At 35.5% G+C, this 22,944-nt stretch overlaps 3 protein-coding genes and 1 long non-coding RNA gene across 11 annotated transcripts in view; 1 reads left to right on the forward strand and 3 right to left on the reverse strand.

Moving 5' to 3' along the window:
- PIP4K (phosphatidylinositol 5-phosphate 4-kinase) lies at positions 1–11,565 on the forward strand. Of its 7 annotated transcripts, none has more exons than XM_036817710.3 (10): positions 1–105; positions 500–657; positions 719–816; positions 885–1,134; positions 1,187–1,317; positions 1,375–1,543; positions 9,697–9,848; positions 9,909–10,003; positions 11,236–11,300; positions 11,361–11,565. In XM_036817710.3, the coding sequence occupies exons 2-10, from the start codon at positions 520–522 to the stop codon at positions 11,475–11,477; spliced, it is 1,215 nt and encodes a 404-aa protein (XP_036673605.1). In that variant the 5' UTR covers positions 1–105; positions 500–519; the 3' UTR covers positions 11,478–11,565. The 7 variants fall into 7 exon arrangements, 4 of the variants coding, with proteins under 4 accessions (XP_036673605.1, XP_036673556.1, XP_036673646.1 ...); XM_036817661.3 differs by having other exon boundaries at positions 58–200; XM_036817751.3 differs by having other exon boundaries at positions 73–91.
- Positions 11,475–22,606, reverse strand: LOC108020384 (uncharacterized). Of its 2 annotated transcripts, none has more exons than XM_017088643.4 (10): positions 22,463–22,606; positions 20,757–20,807; positions 20,454–20,599; positions 14,627–14,787; positions 13,797–14,444; positions 13,599–13,729; positions 13,059–13,544; positions 11,861–12,006; positions 11,723–11,804; positions 11,475–11,672 (listed from the first exon to the last, which is right to left on the reverse strand). In XM_017088643.4, exons 1-10 carry the CDS (start codon positions 22,604–22,606, stop codon positions 11,670–11,672), a joined length of 1,998 nt encoding a protein of 665 aa, XP_016944132.1. In that variant the 3' UTR covers positions 11,475–11,669. The 2 variants fall into 2 exon arrangements, with proteins under 2 accessions (XP_016944132.1, XP_016944131.1); XM_017088642.4 differs by having other exon boundaries at positions 20,715–20,807.
- Positions 18,816–20,447, reverse strand: LOC136117227 (uncharacterized). Its single transcript, XR_010654615.2, has 3 exons — positions 19,953–20,447; positions 19,720–19,886; positions 18,816–19,671 (listed from the first exon to the last, which is right to left on the reverse strand). It is a non-coding gene; the product is annotated as an uncharacterized lncRNA (long non-coding RNA).
- The window catches only part of Kif3C (Kinesin family member 3C), a 56,400-nt gene continuing 55,918 nt past the window's right edge, over positions 22,463–22,944 (reverse strand). Inside the window, exon 6 of the mRNA XM_036816392.3 lies at positions 22,463–22,644. Coding sequence (XP_036672287.2) covers positions 22,567–22,644 — 78 coding nt within the window. The 3' untranslated portion in view covers positions 22,463–22,566. The remainder of the gene's footprint in view (positions 22,645–22,944) is intronic.

The following is a 22,944-nucleotide window of genomic DNA, read 5'->3' on the forward strand; positions in this document are numbered from 1 at the left end:
TGTTAAACAAGAAATACATATCTGAAGTTATCGATACACTTTTTCGTTTTATAAATTTATGTAAACTATAAATTTTCCTCTCTTATAGCAAGCAAGTTCCCAGTTGTAAAGTCAATGAAAAAATAAAGCACTTTATTTTACGTTGTCGCAAATAAACTTAATTTATTATGAAAGCTGTGTACATTAAGTTTTAAGGAAATGTAATTCAGCAGTACTAATCTGTTAATAGGTGTACATGTATACTCTAGTAAACAAAGTGCCGTTAACTACATACATGTATACATATATATATTGTACATTTTATGTACGAACATGAGTTCGATTTTATTTTGCAAAGATCTCTTTTAATGAAAAGTATATGTACATGCTTGCATATTATAATTTTATTTTGTTTTCATCTTAATGTAAACATCCTGGGGTGCTACAGAAATCACTTCAGTGCTAAGTCGTGTACAATTTATATTGATACAAAATATATAATCTAATTGTATTTTTCAAGCCGCATTAGCCAGCCAAAAAATGGATAAAAAGATCTCGTCGACATCTCAACCCCGCATTTTGAAAAAAAAACACTTCAGGGTTAAGCATCAAAAGGTTAAACTATTTAGAGCCAATGAACCGATTCTAAGTGTGTTCATGTGGGGAATAAATCACACTGTACGTTGATTAATTTTATGTACGGACACATGTAAAAAAAACAAATTTCGAATAATTATAGATTAATGAATTAAGTCATGTAAACATACCTGTAATGCTTCTCCCAGACGACTTCCGTGCTTACTCAAAAATTAAGGTGGATAATCACCTTTTCAACAAGTAAGTAAATTATAAATGAAACCAAATTTTAAAGATCTAACACCATTTTGGTACATACAATATTTAAGAGAAAACATGCCGTCACATTTCAAAGTAAAAGAATATTGCCCCCTTGTGTTTCGGAATCTACGTGAAAGATTTGGAGTTGATGATGTTGACTACCGCGAGTCGTTAACTCGATCCCAACCTATACAAATAGACTCGTCTGGAAAGTCCGGGGCACAATTTTATCAGAGTTATGATAGGTTTTTTATAATGAAAAGTTTAACATCGGAAGAAATTGAGCGTATGCACGCCTTTTTGAAGCAATATCACCCGGTAAGTAAAGATTTATTTTAATGATAAAAATATCCATTATCACCATTTTTAGTACGTTGTTGAAAGACACGGAAAAACACTGTTACCGCAATACTTGGGAATGTACCGAATCACTGTAGAAAGCGTGCAGTATTACTTTGTAGTAATGAGGAATGTTTTCAGCTCGCACTTAACAATTCACAAGTATGGAATATGTTTAAATTGTATGCTTTTATGTATAGCAAAATATTTTTTTTATAGAAAATTTGATTTGAAAGGTAGTACCGTGGATCGGGAAGCATCGGATAAGGAACTTGAAAAACATTTGCCGACTTTCAAGGACAATGATTTTATTAAACAAAAAGTGAAATTGGACATTGGAAAGGAAGCTAAAGAAAAGCTGATGAACACCTTAAGCAATGATGTGGATGTAAGTTAAAATAAAAATATTCTCATAATTTATTTTATATAGAAAAAACCCCCCAGGGAGTCGATCGGGTCGTTCGCACAAGTTAAAATTGAAAGAAATAAAAAAAAAGTTTTTGATTTTGACTATGGTCCTTATTTTCTGATCCCAAGCTCTATGTTGTGTATTGATCTTGATTTAGTCTCATTTTTAGTTTTTAAGATATCTTTGAATGAATGTCGTATTCGCTCGAGACAAATATGGAATTCGTTTTTGTGGAAGTCCATTCAACCCCTTGATTTCATCGAATTCCGATTGAATATTTTAATGAGATAATTTTTAAAAAAGTTCTTTAATAATGTCACTTTTAAAAAGAGTTGGTTGACTCGATCGGGGACATGTCGCTCGGGACATTTTTTCTTACCATCTGGTAAGTGGCAGCAAGTAATTACCAAGTAATGGCTCCTTTCGTGGACTTCTAGCATTCAAATTTTTATCTAACATACCTCGGAGAATAGTGCCATCACAGATTCCCAGGCTCACATCCGCTTTTATAGTCCTACAGGATGCAAAAGGATAAGCCTTACTGAAGCGCACTTTGCGTACGTCCTCTACAATTGTGGTTTCCGTATCGCATACAGTTTTCGGGCTTGGGTTCATAATTTATGGCATTGTAAACCATATTGGCTGGACATTTTAAGGGTCACTGAACATATTGATACGTTTTGCCGTCCTTCCTAAGCTCAATCATTTTCTCCTTTCTCCCTTGAAGCAATGAGGTTCTTTACCCACTAAAGTTAATTTTTTCTATAGTTATAGTGTATTAGGGTTCAATTTATAATAATGGTCTTCATTAAACCCAATTTTCACCAAATCACAAACATTTTCGGGTCTTTTCATGGAAGAAAATCAAAAACTGATATTTCAGTGAACAGCCAAAATATAAAAATAACACAAAAACAGACCAAATCTAATGGGGTTTTTGCTTGTTTTGTATCTCTATGATCCATTCTACAAAAAAAAAATTTACTAGTGATTAACTGACAAAATGGACTATGCTAATAAACGTTATATAGTTTCGCTTCTGTCACACTGCTATTTTAATGAACACAGCTGTACATCACAGACTATATTCAAAAAGGGCAAGGGAGGTGGAGATAAGCAAGTAGCAAACCGACATTTTCCCAGAGTGCATTGCGATTACAATATATAGTTATAACTTTTTAATAAACAAAATTACATTTACACTTTCACAAAATCCTTAAAAATGTGTGCGATAGGTTTTAGCTTAATGGGCGTTAGGGTGGGCATGGAATCTTAGCTTTTTCATGCAAAGCAAAAAAGTTAAAAATCGCGGTCTGTACCAGCCGTTGCCGATTAATTGTTTTTTTCGATCGCGTTTTTCAGTACAAACCGCTTTTACAATTGTGCATTTAACCTGGTAAAGAAAACAAAAACTTGGAAACTTTCCGTCACGTCACAGCTTTTAGAAAATCGTGGTCGACGTGCCGAATTTTCGATTTTTAGTCAAGGGCAGAATTCAGCTGAAATGGTTCTTTAAACCTTTGACTTCAACAGTGAACAATCATAATTGTTGTAGGTTTATTGCTTTTTAGTTAAAGCGTATTTTTACTAAGTTAATTTTTGTCACTGTTAATATTACTATTATACAATTTTTTTGACCGTGCGAAAATTTTAAAGTGACCATATTACTGCCATGGTAAAAAAAGCGGGGAAGGCTTGATTTTATCAAAAGATGGTCGAAGGAATTCGATGACCATATGTCACAAAAACCTTGTTCATTTCATTAGTCCAACCAATTGTTCAGTACTGCGTCCCGTCTGGAGTCCCCATTGCAGGGTACATATAGACCGGATTGAGTCTGTACAAAAATAACTTTTTAATATACAGCGTCTTTACTGGCATTCAAGCGTAGTTCTACCTCCTACTCTAACATACTACTTTTAATTAACTTAAATAGATTTACTTGAAACTATAATCAACATGTTTTAAATCATTGTACATCTAATTACGTCATGCATGACCCTTTTAGATTACTTTGTAATGATTATAATATACTATATCACCTTATTTCAATTACCGACTCACTGCCTATCTTAAAATCAATCATTTTCATCTTTGCAACTAATTAGTATTAATATTTCTATCTTGACTACTCGTATTTTGTCCTGCATGTATTTGATAGACTATTTTTATATTGTCTTTTTCTATGTCCGCGATTTCGTTCATTCGCTCTAAAGAGAATAGGGCTCCGCGCGTAACAAGCAATGCCTGGTGTCGTAATGGCCACTTGTTTATACTGATCATTAGACATCGGATCATATTGGACATATCTTGCATATCAAGAACATATCCAACATTTTCAGAGCAGGCTTTTGTAAGAATGTTTGAATATTAAGAATCATTAAAAAGAGCGTTTATTGTAAATAGTTTTTAAACTCAATATTTATTAACAAATTTTCACCGAGGGGTGTTTGGTGAGGCGGTTACAGTCTTCCTCCTTATCTCATACAAATACGCAGTTGTTTGATCAAAAAGTACAAAAACAACTAACATGGTTTTAGTGACCGATTTCCTTAAGATACAGTGATTCGATTGTAGATATTTGATTGTATGGGCTTTCTGTCGACTACAGGAAGATATTTGCAACATTTTAACCATTAAGCTCGAAATCGTAATGCCCACAAGGCATAGACATATCGACATATTTTACATTACAATTTTACAATTAAAAAATGCATATTTTCGATATGTCGTTTTCATTCGAATACAAATCTAATATAGTGTTTAAATCAAAATTTTGTCTGTATTTGGAGCAAAAATTAAGAAAATATTACAGTCCGATGTCTACTAAGTGACACTCCAGGTAGAAAATTGTATGAGTTGTCCGCATTTTCACAAGTGAAAATTCAAATGCAAATTTTTCGAAGTCCCACGGGACTTCACTTTTTCCTTATACTCAAGGTACTTTTTCAATAACTCAAACAGAATGAACCAAGTCTTCCTCTCACCCCTTTACTTGATATCTTTTGTTTTCTCTTCGCTGTTGGCGCGTGCCACTGCACCTATACCCTTCCTAAAGCGAAAAATATCCGACTGTATAATTTTTACTTCTTGAGTAAAAAATACAATAAGATATTTTTAAAAAAGGTAATGTCAAAATGTTTTAAATATTTAAATCAATTTTATAGGTCTACATTTCTGTAACTTAACTACAAATTATATTGTAATATTAATGTATAATACGTAAGCATAAGACTATTAGTAAACTAAATTTACTTAATTTTAATATAATCAAATAATTTTTTTTTAAAAACAATATTAGTTTCCGTCGGGAGCCTTCTACGCCTTCGACTTTTCTGCTGACGTCAACAGCGGCACATCGTTTTAGAACCAAAAAAAAACAGAAAAGCTTTTTGCCTTGAGCGATGACACCGCGTCCCTACTGCAGAACTGAAAGGAATTTACAAAACGGCATTGTATTATGTGTCGTCGACATCTGGTCTTTTTTTTAATAACCCAGTCCATAGTAAAAATGTACATTTTTCTTTTCAAAAAATGCACTTTTTTTCCAAAAATGCACATTTTTCCTATGGAAAAGGGCTGCAGGTTCACATCCCCATTATGGACAAAGTCCATTCGCTTGCATTAAGGCTGTCAAAAATTTTCAGTACTGAAACGTTCCGTTTTACATAGGAAATTCCCTGAAAAAGTTCACGTGGTGCCCACCCCTGAATTTTTCCTATGGAAATTATTGTGGAACCAAGCACCACATGCCTGACGGTCCGACTGGGAACTAACTACACTGGTGCACAGTTTTTACGGTATATCTACAAATACAAAAAACTATGTTTGCCGACATTTTGAATCAAACAAAAAAAATCTAGTGACGAGTGCACCTACTACAAACAAAAGTTTTAAAATCAACTTCCTTGACGAAAATCTATTATACGATCTTCTAAATAAATACACTTTCTAAATTTGTCTCATTCATACAAAAGCGTACACAGAATTTCAAAATACCTTTCTAACTACATGTAGCATACGCCTGTAACTTTAGTAGTTCACAAGTTACGGGTGTACGAAATTGAGCTATTTATAGCTTTATAATGATTTTTATATAAAGCTGATTAACATCACCTTAAATTTCCATTAAATAACGTTTTGAGACAAACTGACAAACAAAATACAATTTTATTTTTAGAAGTCCCCCAAAATCTTGTTATGCGCATAACTTTTGAACGGAGCATTAAGTTGTTGGCCGATCTTTACGAAACATACCTTATTTTGTTGGTCGGTTTATTTATTATTGATCAAAGAAGAAAATCATTAATAAATTTTTTCTTTATTATTTTTTGTACACTTTGGTCTCAGGTTACTTTAGTTTGGTTATTTTATTTATTTTTTTATTTCCCGTCTTTTCTTCATTTTATACGGAGGTAACGACTTGATTTCTCCTAAATATATTATATTTATCAACAACACTATTTTCAAAAACATTTTGAAGGATCTTAAGCCATAAATGGCCGTATCTGTACCTTATAAGCTGTAAAACTGTTGGTGACTTTGAACTACCCAAAAACAAGGCTGGGAATTTGTCGAAAGTAGGATTCTTTTCAAGAATTTAAACAAGTTAAAAAAAAAAGTTTTGGAAGCAACTTTTCCAAATTTAAATCCAATGTGCGCCTAAAAATTGTTTTTTTCCGAGTCATGGCACCAACTATACAATTTTATTTTTATTAAGAACAAATGTTAATCGAACACAATTGGAAACATGAGAGAACGCTGAGCCCGTTACTCAGCTAAAAAAAAGTGCGAGAGGGATGGATATTTTCTTGCTTGCGGCTATCGCCACCTAGCCCATAGCGACTCTAGCGGCTGTTCTGGTGAAAACAGCTGATTTGTTGCATGTGGTGAGCAATCTCGATTGAAATAGAGAGAGAGAGAGAGACAAACGCTAACTTTTTGTGCTATTTATATGATCGTGGCTGTAGTAGACAGCCTTCGCCTTCAGCCTTCGCACACTCTCCTTGTGCGCTTCGACACTACGTGGACTGACGTTCACAGTGATTAAGTAGCCTATATAATTGAACTTATCTTAAATATTTTTTCTAAAACACTCTCCTAATACAAGACGATATTGCTACAAAAAAAACCCCATCTTGAGCCATGGCCCATTTCTTCGGAACTTGACGTCGAAGTTGAAACTCCCAAGATGTGCATAATTTCTTGGATCCAAATCCGTCCCTAAAAAATAAATCTTAAACGGAAGTAATTTTTTTTCTTTATTTCGGTTTAAAGCAATTTCTTTTGTTATAACGATAAAACAATTTTTTTTTTTTTTTAATCTATTCATACATGTGGTCAAATTAAAAACAAGTCATGGCAAACTATAGATAATAGAGCCTTATGTCCCAAAAAAACGAGTATAAAACAATCAATTTTGTTATGTTTGTGGATTTTCATATTGTATCCAAAGATAATTTAAATAAATATAAAAATGTGTTATTCATAAAAATAAATCATGTCCTATACATAATATATATATATATTTAATGCGAGAAGCATTCCAAAGGTTGCATATGCACTTTAAAATAGAAAATAGGAGAGAACGCATTTCGAGTCCATTTTTGGCACGCTGATAGACACTCATTTAATCTAACGCCCACAAACCGCCCAAAACTGTGGCGCCCAGAGTTATGATTCTAGATTTAACAGGAGGATATTGGTTGGACCTAAAAAAATATTGCCACGTCTACTCTAATGTTACAAATGTTGTAATAGCCGCTAGGTGGCGCAATGCCATCTGGAAAAAAAAAGTTTGAAAAAATACGGACTTCACAAAATAAATGTCTGAAGGAAGTGCACAAGCTAAGTGAAGAATGAAGATATGCTTAAAGCAAATCTGCTTTTTTTGACTAACACACCTAGCCTATAGCGTCATCTTTCTTCTATAGCGCCACCTAGCCCATAGCGCCCTTAGCGACTTGGTGGCGTATTAGTGAAAACAGCTTATTTACTGCATGTGATGTGCAATATCGATAGAATTGCAAATTGGTGTTACTTAAGTCGTATAGAAAGTTACAATTTTATTTGTAAAATAAGTGAGTATAAGGAATGTTTGGAAATATGTTCATAAACATAAACAAGGAAGAACGCTATAGTCGAGTACCTGGACTATCAGATACCCGTTACTCAGCTAAAGGGACCAAAGGGAAATGGAGACATGCAAGCAGCAAAGCGAGATTGAAATGCGCCACCTACCGGCGGTAGACAGATTTAAGCGTTATGGGCGTTAGAGTGGGCGTGGCAAATTTTTTTCGGATCAATCAATAGGTATTGACGAGACCAATACATTTCAGTTAACATTTTTATTCTAGCATCAAAACTGTAGGAGCCACAGTTTTGGGCGGTTTGTGGGCGTAAGAGTGGGCGTGGCACATTGCTGAAACAAACTTGCGCTGCGTAAGAAGCTCAGGAATCTGCTTGCCTAATACCAGTATTGTAGCTTTTATAGTTTCCGAGATCTCAGCGTTCATCCGGACATGGCTAGATCGACTCGGTTAGTGATCCTGATCAAGAATATATATACTTTATGGGGTCGGAAACGCTTCCTTCTGCCTGTTACATACTTTCCGACGAATCTAGTATACCCTTTTACTTTACGAGTAACGGGTATAACTAGGCGCTAGAAGCCAGAAAAAATTCCCTTTCCAGCGATTACATTTAGAGAACAGTATTAAATAGGACGTACATGTGACTAGATGGTGGCTACTGGCCACCCAGACAAGTCTGCAGCAGACTCTTTGTGGTGCCGCACGGGCTTGGGGGTTGCCGCCGCCCCTGCTCCTCTGTGCCTAAGAAGGAATCCTAGCTGGATGATGTGTGGCTTATGAACGCGGGTTTCCAGCGTGACTTTTAGATGCAACTGGCAACGCGAATTGGAGAGACCGAAAATAGGTCTGAGATAACTTCTAAGAAATATGAGCCAAAGTATCGCCATATGCGTGCACTGAGAGCTGGATAGGGACAGAAGAGGTTTTGTATCGTCTCCTCTTCTTCCTTATCTCTACAGCTTCTACAGAAATCGGTATGGGGTATCGAAAGTCGGGCTGAGGTGCGAGCGAAGTGCTACCTGACTATTTGAGTAGATACAGACAGATTGAGAAGTATCTGAGAGTCTTCGATGGAACACTGCTTCCTTGATGCCAAAAATTTCCGCCTGGTAGACGCTGAGGTGATCAAAGATCAGAGAAACAGATGTTTAAACCAAGGTGCTTGGAGTAGACTCTACCTCCCACATTGAGTTTAGATTTATCGGTATAAATGTGAGAAGTTAGGGGGTCCCGGTGGTCAGTGGAGGAAATAAAGGTGCGGTTGGAGGTTGAAGGATATTGATCAATGGTTTCGATGGAAAGTATATCGAGCTAGATCTATACTGCCATTCGGTGCACCTGTCCCAGCTGATTTATAAATCTGTCTTATACTAACATTCTTTTCGACAGTTAACCTTCAGCGTCCCCTTCAAGGTCCTGCATCGCAGTAGCCGGTAAATGAGGGGCTCTAGGTGTTGGTCAGTATTCAAGTCAGTGATGGCTTCTGGCAGGGTATTGTTGAAAGCTCCCTAAACTTTTTTTCGTGGAGCGAAACTGTGATCGTGACGACCCTGTGTTGGGCTGTATTAGTAGATCTGCGGATGGTGTGATGTGGTTTCGGATTAGTCTTTTATTTTTTTTCAACATAAACGATGAGTCTGATCGGTCTGAAGTCTTTGTGGGTGCAGTGGGAGGGTTTACACACTTTAGGGATGAACATAGTCTTGCTGCCATCCATAATAATAATAATACTGGACTCAAAGAGAATTTTAAAAATTTGGCGGAGCCAGTTAAACGATTTCATCTGGACCCGTTTATTTAAAGGGCTTGAAGCTGTTTATAGCCCATTTAAGGTGATAACCGAGGATTCATACTTTGTGAATTTTTGTTGTGTAATTTCTTCAAAACAAGAGAAACCGATTATAAAACAAGGAACTTTGAATGTTATATAACTATAATTGAGAACTGAACTTCTTGTAATGGTTAAAAAAAGCAGAAACCAGATAATAACACCTGTATATTAATTTGAGTTCCTCAATAATTATTCTTATTTGGATATAGCTGCTAACCAAGTTGCACATCATGGACTACTCTTTATTGGTCGGTGTGCACGACTGTGTGCGTGCCGAAGAAGAAGCGCTACAAGGAGATACTGTTCCAGCTGCCGGTCGCAGTGAGAACAGTGAAAGCGAAGAATGCGATAGCGGCGAACGGTAAATAAGAAGTATTTAATTTTAACTTTGTGATTTTTCAGTATTTTCCTATCGCCTAAGCTGGACGTATAACACGCCTCCCGATTCTCCAAGAGGTGCACAGTATAAAGAAGTCGTTTACGAAGTTGATATATATGACATTCCAAGTATTGAAGGTAAATTTAGATTTCGGTTTGTATTTTCTATACTGTCCCCAAACAGTAGAAAATAAAGAAGTCGTGTACGAAGTTGATATATATGACATTCCAAGTATTGAAGGTAAATTTAGATTTCGGTTTGTATTTTCTATACTGTTCCCAAACAGTAGAAAATTGTACAGTTTTGACTTTGTTATAGCACAATTTGTGCTAGGAATACGATAAATATGAAATATTTACAATATACAACAAAAAATAGGCAAATATTTTGAAAAACACAAAATGTGTACCAACTTCATTAAACAACTACACATTTTTTGTCATGCATATCAGGGTATGAATAAAAAATACGATTTGCAAATTTTCATGTCAAAAGTTCTTACACTGCGCCCATTTTAACAGAGCTCGCAAACGGTATCAAAACGGACAGGCGAATATGACTATTTCGACTCGACTAGTGATGCCGATAAATATTTATTTATACTTTCATTGTTTTGTTATTATTTATAACGTCTTCTGACCAAAATTATAATACCGCTTCATGAATAACACCAGTTTACAAAATAAAATCGTCATTATGCTACACGAAGGGAACCTTGGCTTTCCAGTAAAGTTGAGATCCCTCATTTAAAAAAGAACACTTAAAATATGTTGTATGGTGTCAATTTTTTTTAATGTAAAACTTTTTTTTTGCTTTTTTGTATGTTTTTCTTTATTTTTTGTTACCTCGAGGTCGATTTCGGTCAATAAAGACTCACTTTACTGGTAATAGATAATAATAATTTTTATAATCTAATAATAATTGTTTATACCCATCATATAGTTGGAGTCGCTAATATTGATAAAAAAGTTGATAAAAAGAAAGCTAGGTACAATTCAAGAGACAGGCATAAATTCCGACTTCATGTAGCATTTGTAAGAATCTATTTTGTACACAGGTGTTCTTTGATCCCTTTAACTCAAATACTTTTCTTCTTTGGTCCTAATGTTTTTCGAATATGAATATATGATTATGAAAATTGGCACGACAAAACACCACAATTCTATTTATTATACCACAAAGCATATGATAATAAGCTGTTTTCTTAAAAGCTTAAGTGTCCAAATGTCTAGTCCGATATATGTCTACTTAGAAAATACCCGTTAGTTATAAATGGACTACCACATAATTTAAAACAAGTTGAGATAATTAACTTATATTTATTTTTTCTCTTCGAAACTGTTTCAATTATGTTTTAATTGTATTGCAGACAAACGTGAAATATACTTTATTGCAATTATTGACGTTCTTACTCAGTATGGCGTAAAAAAGCAGGTATTTAAACATACAAATAAAACAATATCTCAACTTAACTGACAATATTTTATATTTCAGGCAGCAAAAGCAGCCAAAACCGTTAAATATGGCAGTAATGTAGATGGTATATCGACATGTGACCCGGAACAATATGCCAAACGATTCTTGGAATTTATGGACAAAGCTATAGAATAAAGTATTATAATCATATTGTATTTGCCACATTCAAAATGTCAAAAATGTATTTATATAAGACATATAAAATATAAGATATTATTTCGAAGCTTCTGGGGATCCTCTTATTCCGTGATGTGTGCTTTATTTTATTTACTTTAAATATGCGTATAATGACACTTTGTCGTTGTAGACCATCAGGCGATTATTGCTTTACTAAAATAAAACGATAAGTCTAATACTTTAAATTAGTTTTGTACACATACAACAAATCGTTTGACTTGACTTCTTGGTGCGTTCTCCAGTTGAGTGTCAGAATTATTCATGTTTTCAAACCGTTCCCGTATTCTGAAATTTAAGGACAAAATCATTCAACCTTTTTATAAATGCCGGTTGGGACTTACTTTTTTGCACTTTCAATAGACTCATTTGAAATTAGCTTTGAGGACTGTGTGTCTACACGTCCTTCGTTGAGTTCGCGTTCTATTTCGTTAATTTGCCACTTTTCAAACTTCGCTCGCAATTGTTTAGCACGAGCTGCGTTCTGAGCCTGTAAAACAAAAGTTAATGTTATTTTTCAATAGGAATTTATGTTCCGCAAATATAAACCTTTTTTTAATAGAATCTGTCGACATAATGTCGCACAAATTTAAGTTTTCAAATCTTATCTTCCGTTAGCAAATGGCTTCCCAGAAAGATAAATTTAAAACCAATAGAGACTGCTACAGTCGAGTGCCTAGCCTACTATATATCCCTTACACACGATGCCAATTTATCTTATTAACTAACGGTCCAACGAAACACATTTTGTTTATAACTTATTGAAAGGTCTGATTTAAAAATTGTTTTTGGTATTTGATTTGTATTAATAATAAAAACAAAATGACATTTAAGTTTCACAAACTTGCGCTGCACAAGAAGCCCATGATCCGAATGCGTAACCCCAACATTCTAGCTCTTATAGTTTCCGAGGTCTCAGCGTTCATACGGACAGAGGTTCAAGAATATATATACTTAATGGGGTCGGAGCCGCTGCCTGTTATATACTTTTCGACGAGTTTAGTATACCCTTTTACTCTACAATAATGGGTATAAAAATATGGGAGTCACTCACTACCATACCTGTTATATACTTTCGACGAATTCAGTATAGTAATGGGTATACAAATTTGGGAGTCACTCATTACCATAACTTTAATTGCTTATATTTATTAATAATAGGTGGATGGGTAATTAAGTATTGATAAACAATACAGCATCGTTAAACATGCACCCGCACCCACAAAAAGCCATGACGTTAAAATCTGTCTGGCGTCTACATGTTTAACGATGCTGTATTGTTTATCAATACTTATTAATAATAGGTGGATGGGTAATTAAGTATTGATAAACAATACAGCATCGTTAAACATGTAGACGCCAGATAGATTTTAACGTCATGGCTTTTTGTGGGTGCGGCGCAGGAATCACCAAATTATAAATGTTGTACTCATACAATTTGAGTCAAATTTTTATTTGTAAGGACAGCAATGGTATTAAAACATCGGCATGCCGCTGCAACCTTCCGTTCTCGTTTTATGTTAAAATTTGCTAAAGTCTTACCTCGTAAAGCCCTTGATCATTGTTGCAGAAGTTAGGGGGAGCATTTGCAAACCTCTTTTCGTCGTCATCAGTGTTCTGCTCGCTGTCACTATCGTTATCCTCTTCAGTATCTGATCTATTAAAATGGTTACCGATTTCTGGTGGTGGAGTAAAGCATTTTAATGGTTTCGGGCTTCGTTCCTTGTTTTTATCTTTCATTTGTTGCACTTCCATTTCGCGAAACTTGCTTAATATTGTTGACGTTGTTTTGGTTTTTTGTAAAACGTTATCATTGAATAAGGGCGTTTGAATCGAACCCTCCGTGTCCAAATCAGGGGAGGGCATCTTTACAACACCGTCACGTGGCGGAGTCATGCGAAATTTTTTTTTTTTATTTTCGAGAGGTGCATATTTTTCGAAGAATTTAAACCTTTCTGTTAACTCTTCAGTGGCGACTTTAACTTCTTCTGGCTTCGAGTCGCATTTGATAACGTCAACACCGGTGCTCTGTTTTAAAAAAAATGTAACTATAAAATGTTTTTAAATTTAATATGGACTAACCTCTTGCCACAATTGATTACAGCTCACAACCTTTTTATCGGGACGGCTGTTTTGGGTAGGACTGTTACTTAAGTTGGAACTTATATTGGCATCTAGCTCCATGAAGATACTTCGTGATGCTTTGCCTATTCCTGCATTTGTAATAAAGCAAATATATATTTAACATTAAATATGTGTTTGTATTAAATATACCCATACCAGATTCAAAAACATCCGCATCTGCTTGCATACCAAAAATTGCCTCTTTTGACTGAACTTTATTATCGTTAAAAACCTCACCTTTCTCAAATCGATCTTTGATAAGATGAGTGGCCTTTATGACATTAATATCGGGGGTCTTACCCACCGATGTAACGCTTTGTTCTGATTCAGCCACAGCTAGTTGATACATTTCTTTAATTTTTGCTTGTTTACCAAGAAATAGTCGAGAACGTATGCTCTGTATTTCCTGTTTCCTTTCTTCGCGACGTTCTTCTTTTGTCATCACTTCACCTTGCTCGAATTTCGATCTTATATCATTCATAGCTTCTCCCAAGCCCACAGGCCTTTCCCTCTTGATATCCTTACTGGAGCACAAAAAATCCATATCGCTTTCATCGTCGGTATTTATCTTATCAATGTCGCTGTTGTCAATGTCATCTAATTCAACAAGTTCTAAATTAGTTATTCCGAGCTTATGGAGTTTGGTTAGCGTAGACCGTATTGATTTGCTATGAGTAAGAGCAGTATCTTGACGTTCAAGTGAGTTATTGACTTGTTCTCTGCAACCATTTTCAAAAACCTTGAATTTTGAGCGCACATTTAATTGTTGAAGCTCGTCAAGTCCAAGACTTGGCTTATCGGAAGCTGCAATATTAAATACATGCATTTAAACAATTTTCAGTTGTCCATTATAACGAACGGTTAAAAAGCGTTTTCATAAATATTTAAAAAAAAATTATGTGAAAGAAAGATTGAGGTAGTGTTTGAAATCATATAGAGAGGGCGTTTGGCCGCTCACATCTATCTTATTCAATGTTTTAGTTTACCTCTTGCGACATCCGGTGGTAATTCTATTGGTTGATTCTCTCGTATAATAAGCTCTGGCTTTAGTGGTGTAAATTCTTCATAAACTATCTTCGGTGCAAAGATTAATTTGAAGTGCACAGAACAGTATAAACTTCCATCATGAACGTTATAGCTATCAGATCTGTGGGATATTAAAACAGAAGAGTATAACCATAAAATGTCATTAAAGTCTTGAAGTGGTTGTGAAAAATTTAATGTGGTTTGCAGTTTAAAAATCCATGGTATTAATGAAACACAGATCAAGCTTCTACGATTTCCATTTCACTCGCAGATACCACGTACTCCTTCTCGGAAGAAGAGAATTTGGCCGAATCCGACGATTTACACAAGTACGAAATTAAGTACTACGATTTGCAGGTTATAGAGGATAAAGATTGTATCGCAATATTTAATACTTCTAAAGAATTATTACTCTTCTGCTGCATTGCCTGGTTCCGTTACTTGTAGCTGTCTAGCAGGTGAAAGTGCTGGAGGATATTCACTGCTTCCCAAAAACTGCCCAGAACTTGGCGCCCTTATTTACAAAACTTAAAATATTTCATTTTAATCCGGAAGAACGCTATAGTCAAGTGTCTCGACTGTCAGATACCCGTTCCTCAGCTAAGGGACCAAGGGGAGATGGTGATATGCAAGCAGCAAAGCGAGATTGTAATGCGCCAGCTACCTGCGATCTCAAATTATGGTTATTTGGGCGGCAGGCCGGTTTAAGCGTTATGGGCGTTAGAGTGGGCGTGGCGTGGGTCAAACGATAGGTATTGACGAGACAAATACATTCCAGTTTAAATTTAATTTTAGCATGAAAACTATTGGAGCCGAAGTTTAGCCGTTTGTGGGCGTTAAATTGGGCATGCAAACTTTTTTTATGTCAATTGATTGGTATTGACGAGACTAATATATTTCAGTTAACATTTCATTTTTTCTAGCATGAACAATTTGGGCGCCTCAGGTTTGGGAGGTTTGTGGACATGACATATTCGCGTAACAAATATGCGCTGCGTACAAGGCTACGGAATCTAAATTCTAAATCCTTATTCTATATCTTTGATAGTTTCCGAGATATCCGCGTTCATATCTACGATTTTTTTAAGTATGTGAGTATTGCAGCTTTTATAGTTTCTGAGATCACAGCGTTCATACAGACAGAGGGACAAACGGACAGATCGACTCGGCTAGTGTCCTGATCAGGAATATGTACATATACTTTATACTTTTCGACGAATCTAGTATACCCTTGTACTCTCCCTTTTACTCTTTATAGAGGATTATTTACAACGTGGATACATGGAAGCGCTAGATAAGCATCAACACAACGTCCCAAAAAGGAATTGCTTTTATCTAGCTTATCAAATGGTACTCAAACCGGAACTTGCAACAACCGATTGTCATGTTGTCTTAGATCAGCGGTCGGCAGCGGTCTATTAAGTGAGCATAGGGAATTGTTCTGCCCATCCGCTGCTCGCTCACGTATAACGTAGATGTTCGTATGACTTCGGCATGGGTCTTCGGGTCTTTTTTTTCTCAGCTTCGGCGCGCTTTTTTGCTGCTGCGGCAGAGATTCTCAGTGCAAAACAATGAAACGTCAGGCTTCAGCGCGCTGCGCGCCAACTTCGTGTTTTTTACACTCACACTAATGCAAGGTAAACTTGTGATGGTCTGTGTATGCCGACCGCTGTCTTAGATCAACGATGGCCAGCAGAAGCAGCGCTCTCGGTCCGTGGGCTTATAGAATAGAAATAGAATGCAGAATAAACCACTCACACTAACAGTTTGATCTGGTTCTGTAGGCCATAACTATTTTATACTATGTTTATGCTAAGGGTTTCATGATTTCTTAAAAGCGTGAAATAAAATTGGTTCCTGTTACGGCCGAATTCATGCATTTTTTCAATCTTAGCTGACAGAGATTCCGGACCGGATAAAATTCAAGAAATCATGAAACCCTAAGCATAAACATAGTAATAAACGCAGTATTAGATGGATCCAGTACGGCTTTTTCCGGCAATTCTCTTAAAAATCGTCCACACATCGACCTGCCGATAAAGCGAGGTATCATCGGCATTTGTTTGCGATACCGAAAGTATCGTTTTTATTATTTAAAACTTTTAGGACTCACTTTATCAAAGATCTTTTTATACCCTTGCATAGGGTATAAAGATTCCAGTCAGATGTTTGCAATGCAGTGACGTCAGCAGAGAAGTCGGCGTAGCGTTGAAGACACGAAAACGGTCGGACAGGAAAGGGAGGCAGATATTCGGAGATTTCCCTTTCTTTCTATGTCTTATAATCTAGTATTTTTTGCTTATAATGGGCGCTCGCAGATTCGAAATTTCCGTTATTATAAATTAATATATAACCAAAATATATTAAAAACGCATATTTATTTTCATTTTATATCATATTTTAATCGACAGCCCGAACGACCCTGACAAATGTTTTCGCAAGGCGATCCAAAAAAGAATATTCTCTCTAAAAAGAACAAGTTTAGAGTGGGTGTGGCAAATTTTTCTTTTGGATCAATCGATAGGTATTGACGAGACCAATACATTTCAGTTAAAATTTTATCTAGCATAAAAATTGTAGGCGCCTATGCTTGGGCGGCTTGTGGGCGTTAGAGTGGGCGTGGCATATTCGCGTAACAAACTTGCGCTGCGTGCAAGGCTACGGAATCTAAATCTGAGAGCCCAATTCTCTATCTTTGATAGTTTCCGAGATATCCACGTTCATATTTACGATTTTTTGAGGTTTGTGGGCGTGGCAAACTTTTTTTTGGGTAAATGGATAGGTATTGACGAGAACAATACATTTCAGTTAAAATTTTTATTCTAGCATCAAAACTGTAGGAGCCACAGTTTTGGGCGGCTTGTGGGCGATAGAGTGGGCCTGGCACTATGCTGAAACAAACTTGCGCTGCGCAGGAATCTCAGGAATCTGCATGCCTAATCCCAGTATTGTAGCTCTTATAGTTTCCGAGATCTCAGCGTTCATACGGACAGACGGACATGGCTAGATCGAGTCGGCAAGTGATCCTGATCAAGAATATATATACTTTATGGGGTCGGAAACGCTTCCTTCTGCCTGTTACATACTTTCCGACGAATATAGTATACCCTTTTACTCTACGAGTAACGGGTATAAATACCGCCACAAGAATTATAAAAAGAAGTGTATATAAATAAAATATGAATTTTACCCTGAAAATTATATGAGCTGACACGAGGGAAAATGCGAACATCCTCATTCCGCGACAGCTGACACGTAACCGCTGATTCAAGGGTGAAAACTGATTTTTGGAACTGAACGTCTTAGTCCGCTCCTTTTTACATTATTCATTAATGATCTTCCTCTAGCCCTAAAAAAGTCACGTGTACTTATGTACGCAAAAAACGGCAAGTTGTTCCAGCAATTAATGAGTCCGCACAGAGCTCAGTTTTACAATCTGATCGTGACGCATTTCAAAAAAGCATTTCAAACTTGGTGCAAAATGGCTCTAAGTGCAAAGTGATTTTCGTGCGAGCCCACACTACATCACTTATTTTCTAAGTGGTTGTGTGTTAGAAACAGAACGAATATTGACGAACTTGTTGTATCTTTAACTTAAATTTTCTGACCACACTACTACCATTGTGAATAAAGCCAGCGGACCAATTCTTAACCATTGCGTTCCTGTCTGGAGATGCCAATACGGGGTACTTAACTGCTAATAACACCATCCCACCTTAGCAGACTACTTTTAATGGACCTACGTTCATTAGCCAACTGTAGAACTATGCTAGGTACCACGTTCATCCGGAATCTTATACACGGAGAAGTGGAAAGTCCCGATCTACTGGGCCGCCTTCACTTTAATGTTCCGAATAGATTCGCTAAAAACTCGACTATAGCGCTCACTCTTGTTATTCACCTATAACAGCCTTGTATTGTCATTGTTAAGGCTAGAATCGGACACATACAAATCTTGCATAGTTTTTGGGCATTCTAGTAAGCAACGAAGGGTTGAACTTAAAAAGGTTGCACTTTTTATCGCTCAATATCTTCTAGGCCGTAATTTTTAATGCAAAAAGTGTTACATTTCAAAAGTTGATTAACTTTAAGAGCTATAAGATTTGAAATTGAAAAAAAACATTGTATGAACCAGTTTTTTTTTCTTGTTTTTGAAATAACTATTGAACGGCACATCAGATTTCAACAAACAAAGTGTCATTCGACGCGTACTCTCAGTAAGAATAAAACTAGGTTAAATTTCATAAATTTACACTTTTACACGTTCTCCGCTTTTTCTTCTAAACGAATTGAAATTTCGAAAGTCTTGCAGTCTTGTTAGTTTTTGCGATACCTTTCAATTGGTGTGTCACTCGTTACGATCAGACCATCATAGAATATTTTCAATTATGCGGCTATATATACATAGTAGTTGTCTTCGCACACTCTCTGGTGCGCTTCCCCACTACGTGTACTGCCATCCACAGTGAAGAATAAAACTGTCAAAAGCGTAGTAAAATTTCAGGTCAATGCTGGACCTTGGGCTACGAATGGTTTAACCTAGTGCTATTATACTCAGAGAAAAAACCGTACTAAACGTTCTCGATTTCAGTATATTTGATCACAAAAGAGAGCCAAGATCGATTCATACTCAATTTCTTAAAACCTAGGTCGAAGTCTTCTCTGTTTGCATATGCCTTCTGAGAATGTCTCCTCTTGATATGGATACAAAGACTTCCCGGTTTCAACACCGAATCGGTTTCGATTTCGAGATGAACCGTTCTCGGATTCAAGCAAAAACCGTTTTTGCTCTCAGATTCCATTCTCAAATAAAAATGCTAAGTTTCTTAAAATTATATATATTTTACTCTTACGGCTTTCATTTCATTATTAAGTTGGCATCTATCGAGGGGTGGTGTTACAAATTCGGATAACTTATAAATGTAGTTTCTTTAGAAAAATCCCAATCGGTGCAATAGCCTCTATTATTTCGTCATCCTAAGGCACTCGTAAGAAACTCCGGTACCTAAAACAATATATATTATTATTGTTATTCATATGTACAGATACATACCTCTTACAATTGAAATGCGCTTAAGATGAGTTGTGATCATACGTACATACTACATATTTCATAAGTGTACATTTGTGGTTATGCATGTGTCATTGTGTGTGCAATTTCAAGTCTGTGTTAATTATTTTTGTTTGTACGTTACAACAACGCTTTACCGATTTGGGTTTCTTAAGAAAAACGTGCTCGAATAAAAAACATAGAATAAAAAATTGACAAATTCCGATTTTACTTACGTTGTAGGTAAAAAGAGTCTTTATTAAGTTGAACTCGCGAAGCAAGTCCTCCAAATGTTTCTTCATTTTCTATTTCACTCATCAACTTAACCGCATACTTTGCACAAAAACGAAGAAGTGAATTTGCAGCGACACAGATTCGCAACTCACTTCGATAACTTCCCGATAATTTCAAGAGAGGAGTTTCGTCTCTCCCTCCTCACTTTCATTTCTTCTACGTCTTCCCCTCACGTTCCTCTTCGACAACCTTAAAACCGAGATTGCTCTTGATTCGGAATACTAAAATCGACATCGCTTTCGTCTCGATATCGAGAAAAAAAAGTAAGAAGACAATATTCTCAAACTAAGAAGTACCGATCTCCGTTGTTTCGTTCTTAATTAAATGTCTACAAAACGAATGAGTGATACTTTGGCCGATAATTTGTATATATTCGATTTTTTCTTGCAGAAAAAACATTTAAGCATACTTTAGTAATTATAGCAGTTCTGTGTAGTACGCACTTTAGTTGTTTACCGCATTCCTTGCAACGCAAGCACGTTTTGTGAAATATAGTCGTTCCAGTTTTTAATTGAAGAATGACTTCCTCCATTTTGTATACCGGTTTTTTGCATTGACGGCAGTTGTCAAGCTGTTCAGCAATTGTAGACTGTTAAAATGAATAATACATAATTGAATTAGATTAATTGTCAATATAATACAAATATGGTGATATTTGGTTATTTAGTAAATGTAATGAGTTAATTTCGTGGTACTTGGCTTACTCGAAAAATTTCTTGTGCTTTTTTAGAATCTCTTGAACGTACATGGATTACATTTCGTTTTTGAAGGTCATCAAACTTGGTAAAACTTTTTTTCTATAAATAAAAAAGAGGTTAATTTAGCCATAAAATAATATAAGAGTACACATATAGAAATCAGTATTGAATTGTATGTTGTTGAGCTATTATTTGGATTAATTTTTCTTGTTTTGTTTTTTCTACATTTGAATTGTGACACCGCAATTAAATCGGTAACAAAACTATTTTTATACCACTTACTCGTAAAGTAACTTGCGCAGTGAACGTTTTTTTTTTCGGAGTGCAACGCCTACTTTAGCGCACGCAACGCTAGAAACGGTCTAGCACTCAAATTTGTTTTTTAATTTTGTATAAGTGTAAATAATAATCTTATTATCTACAGACATCTACCTGCCAAAAATTCAAATCGGACCATTAATTAAAAAGTTATAAGCAAATAAAGGAATAGACGCTGTACCGATACCCCGAAAATTGTATAAATGGGACCATTAGTTATTAAGTAAAGACCTTACACCCGTATTTAGCAAGAACATGGTAAATACATTAGATTAAAATGTAAGCAGCAGATTAAATGTAAGCCTCAAATAGGTATATTTATTTATATATCGTCTGTCCGCGTTAACGCTGTAATTTCGGAACCTGTATGAGTTTGAGAATTGGGATTTAAGATTAGGTCTTCTTAGCTTCTCATTTAGCGAAAGTGCTGATAATACATACCAATCTTCACTGACATTTTTAGCTCTTGTCAATACCTACCAGTTCCTTAGCTTCTCGTTTATCGCATTTTTGTTATCCGAATGTACCCAAACCCACTTTAATGCCCACAAACCGACCAAAACAGTCCCTAAGAACGCTGATATCTTGTACATTGTACATATAAACATAAATGCTGTTATACAAGGGTGTTTTATATTGAAACTTCATATCGAATTCATAAATTCAAAGTACATAAATAAATTCTTTCTTAAATATCTGGCATCAAAAGTTGCATCTTTTTGAGCAATCAATTTAAAATATTAGATACCCATTACTCAGCTAAAAGAAGTGTGAAAGGGATCGAGATATGCTTGCAGCAAATCGGCTGTTTTTCACTAACACGCCACCTAGCTTATAGCGCCACCTAGTCTATACCGCCACCTAGCGTAGCAATATTGATTGAATTATATAATTATTGATTATTATCTGGTGAAACCCCTTTAATGATTGGCCCGATTTGAACAATTTAATGGGATGGGTACTAAGAACCAGAACCAAATCGTATTTAAATTAAAAAAAAAAAAAGGTTGTGGACGATAGAGTGGGCGTGGCACCCTTCTTAAACAAACTTGCGCTGCGCCGGAAGCCCGAACATTTGCAAGCTTATCCTGATCCTGATCAAGAATATATTTTATGGTGTATTCTACGTTTTACATACTTTCCGAAGAATCTAGGAAACCCTTTTACTCTACGAGTATCGTATAAAAAGCGGGTTTCCTTGTTATTCCAAACAAGTAGTTAATAAAATTAATGTTATTTTTTAAATTATATCTGTTTCAAATAGCTAAGAAACATAATATGTTTACATTTTTATTAGAAAGGAAGAATGATTGATAAAAAAGAATGACGATAACCGACTTAAAGCCTCACGACAGTTCAAATACAATGTGGCAGGAATAGAAGAATTATTCATACACAACGTTTGAACAGGTCCTTAGGTTTTACTGTTGCCTTACCATGTTTATATTCTGGGTATCATATTCATACGTTTTTGATCTTTTTGATTTGCTTTTTTTCGAGGGCAAACCATTTCCAGAAAGTCCCTTTGAAATATTAGAGTTTAAAGTGACCATGTCTTTTTTGTCGTCCCTTTGGTCCATTTTGTTGTTCCGTCTTGAATACTTATTTGTAAACTTCGCTGAAATATAAGATTTTTGTTCAGCTTTAAACTCTTACGAGAAATGCATTTTAGAGTAACTTAACTTATTTATCCTAAGAATATAACTGTTTTAAAAGCGATTAAAGGGCAGCATATATATACTAAAGTAGTATTAGTATTTGTAATCGTTTTGTCATTTCAACAAAATGAAAAAAATACTTTTCCAAATATATATATGTATAAATAGCTCAAAATTTGAATTTTGCAAAGATAATTGCCTACAAATGAAGTAGTTAGTAGTCAAAAACTGTTTGGCCACTGCGACATTGTAAAAAAAAT

Source organism: Drosophila suzukii, chromosome 4, assembly GCF_043229965.1.
Source record: "Drosophila suzukii chromosome 4, CBGP_Dsuzu_IsoJpt1.0, whole genome shotgun sequence".
Classification (NCBI taxonomy): domain Eukaryota; kingdom Metazoa; phylum Arthropoda; class Insecta; order Diptera; family Drosophilidae; genus Drosophila; species Drosophila suzukii.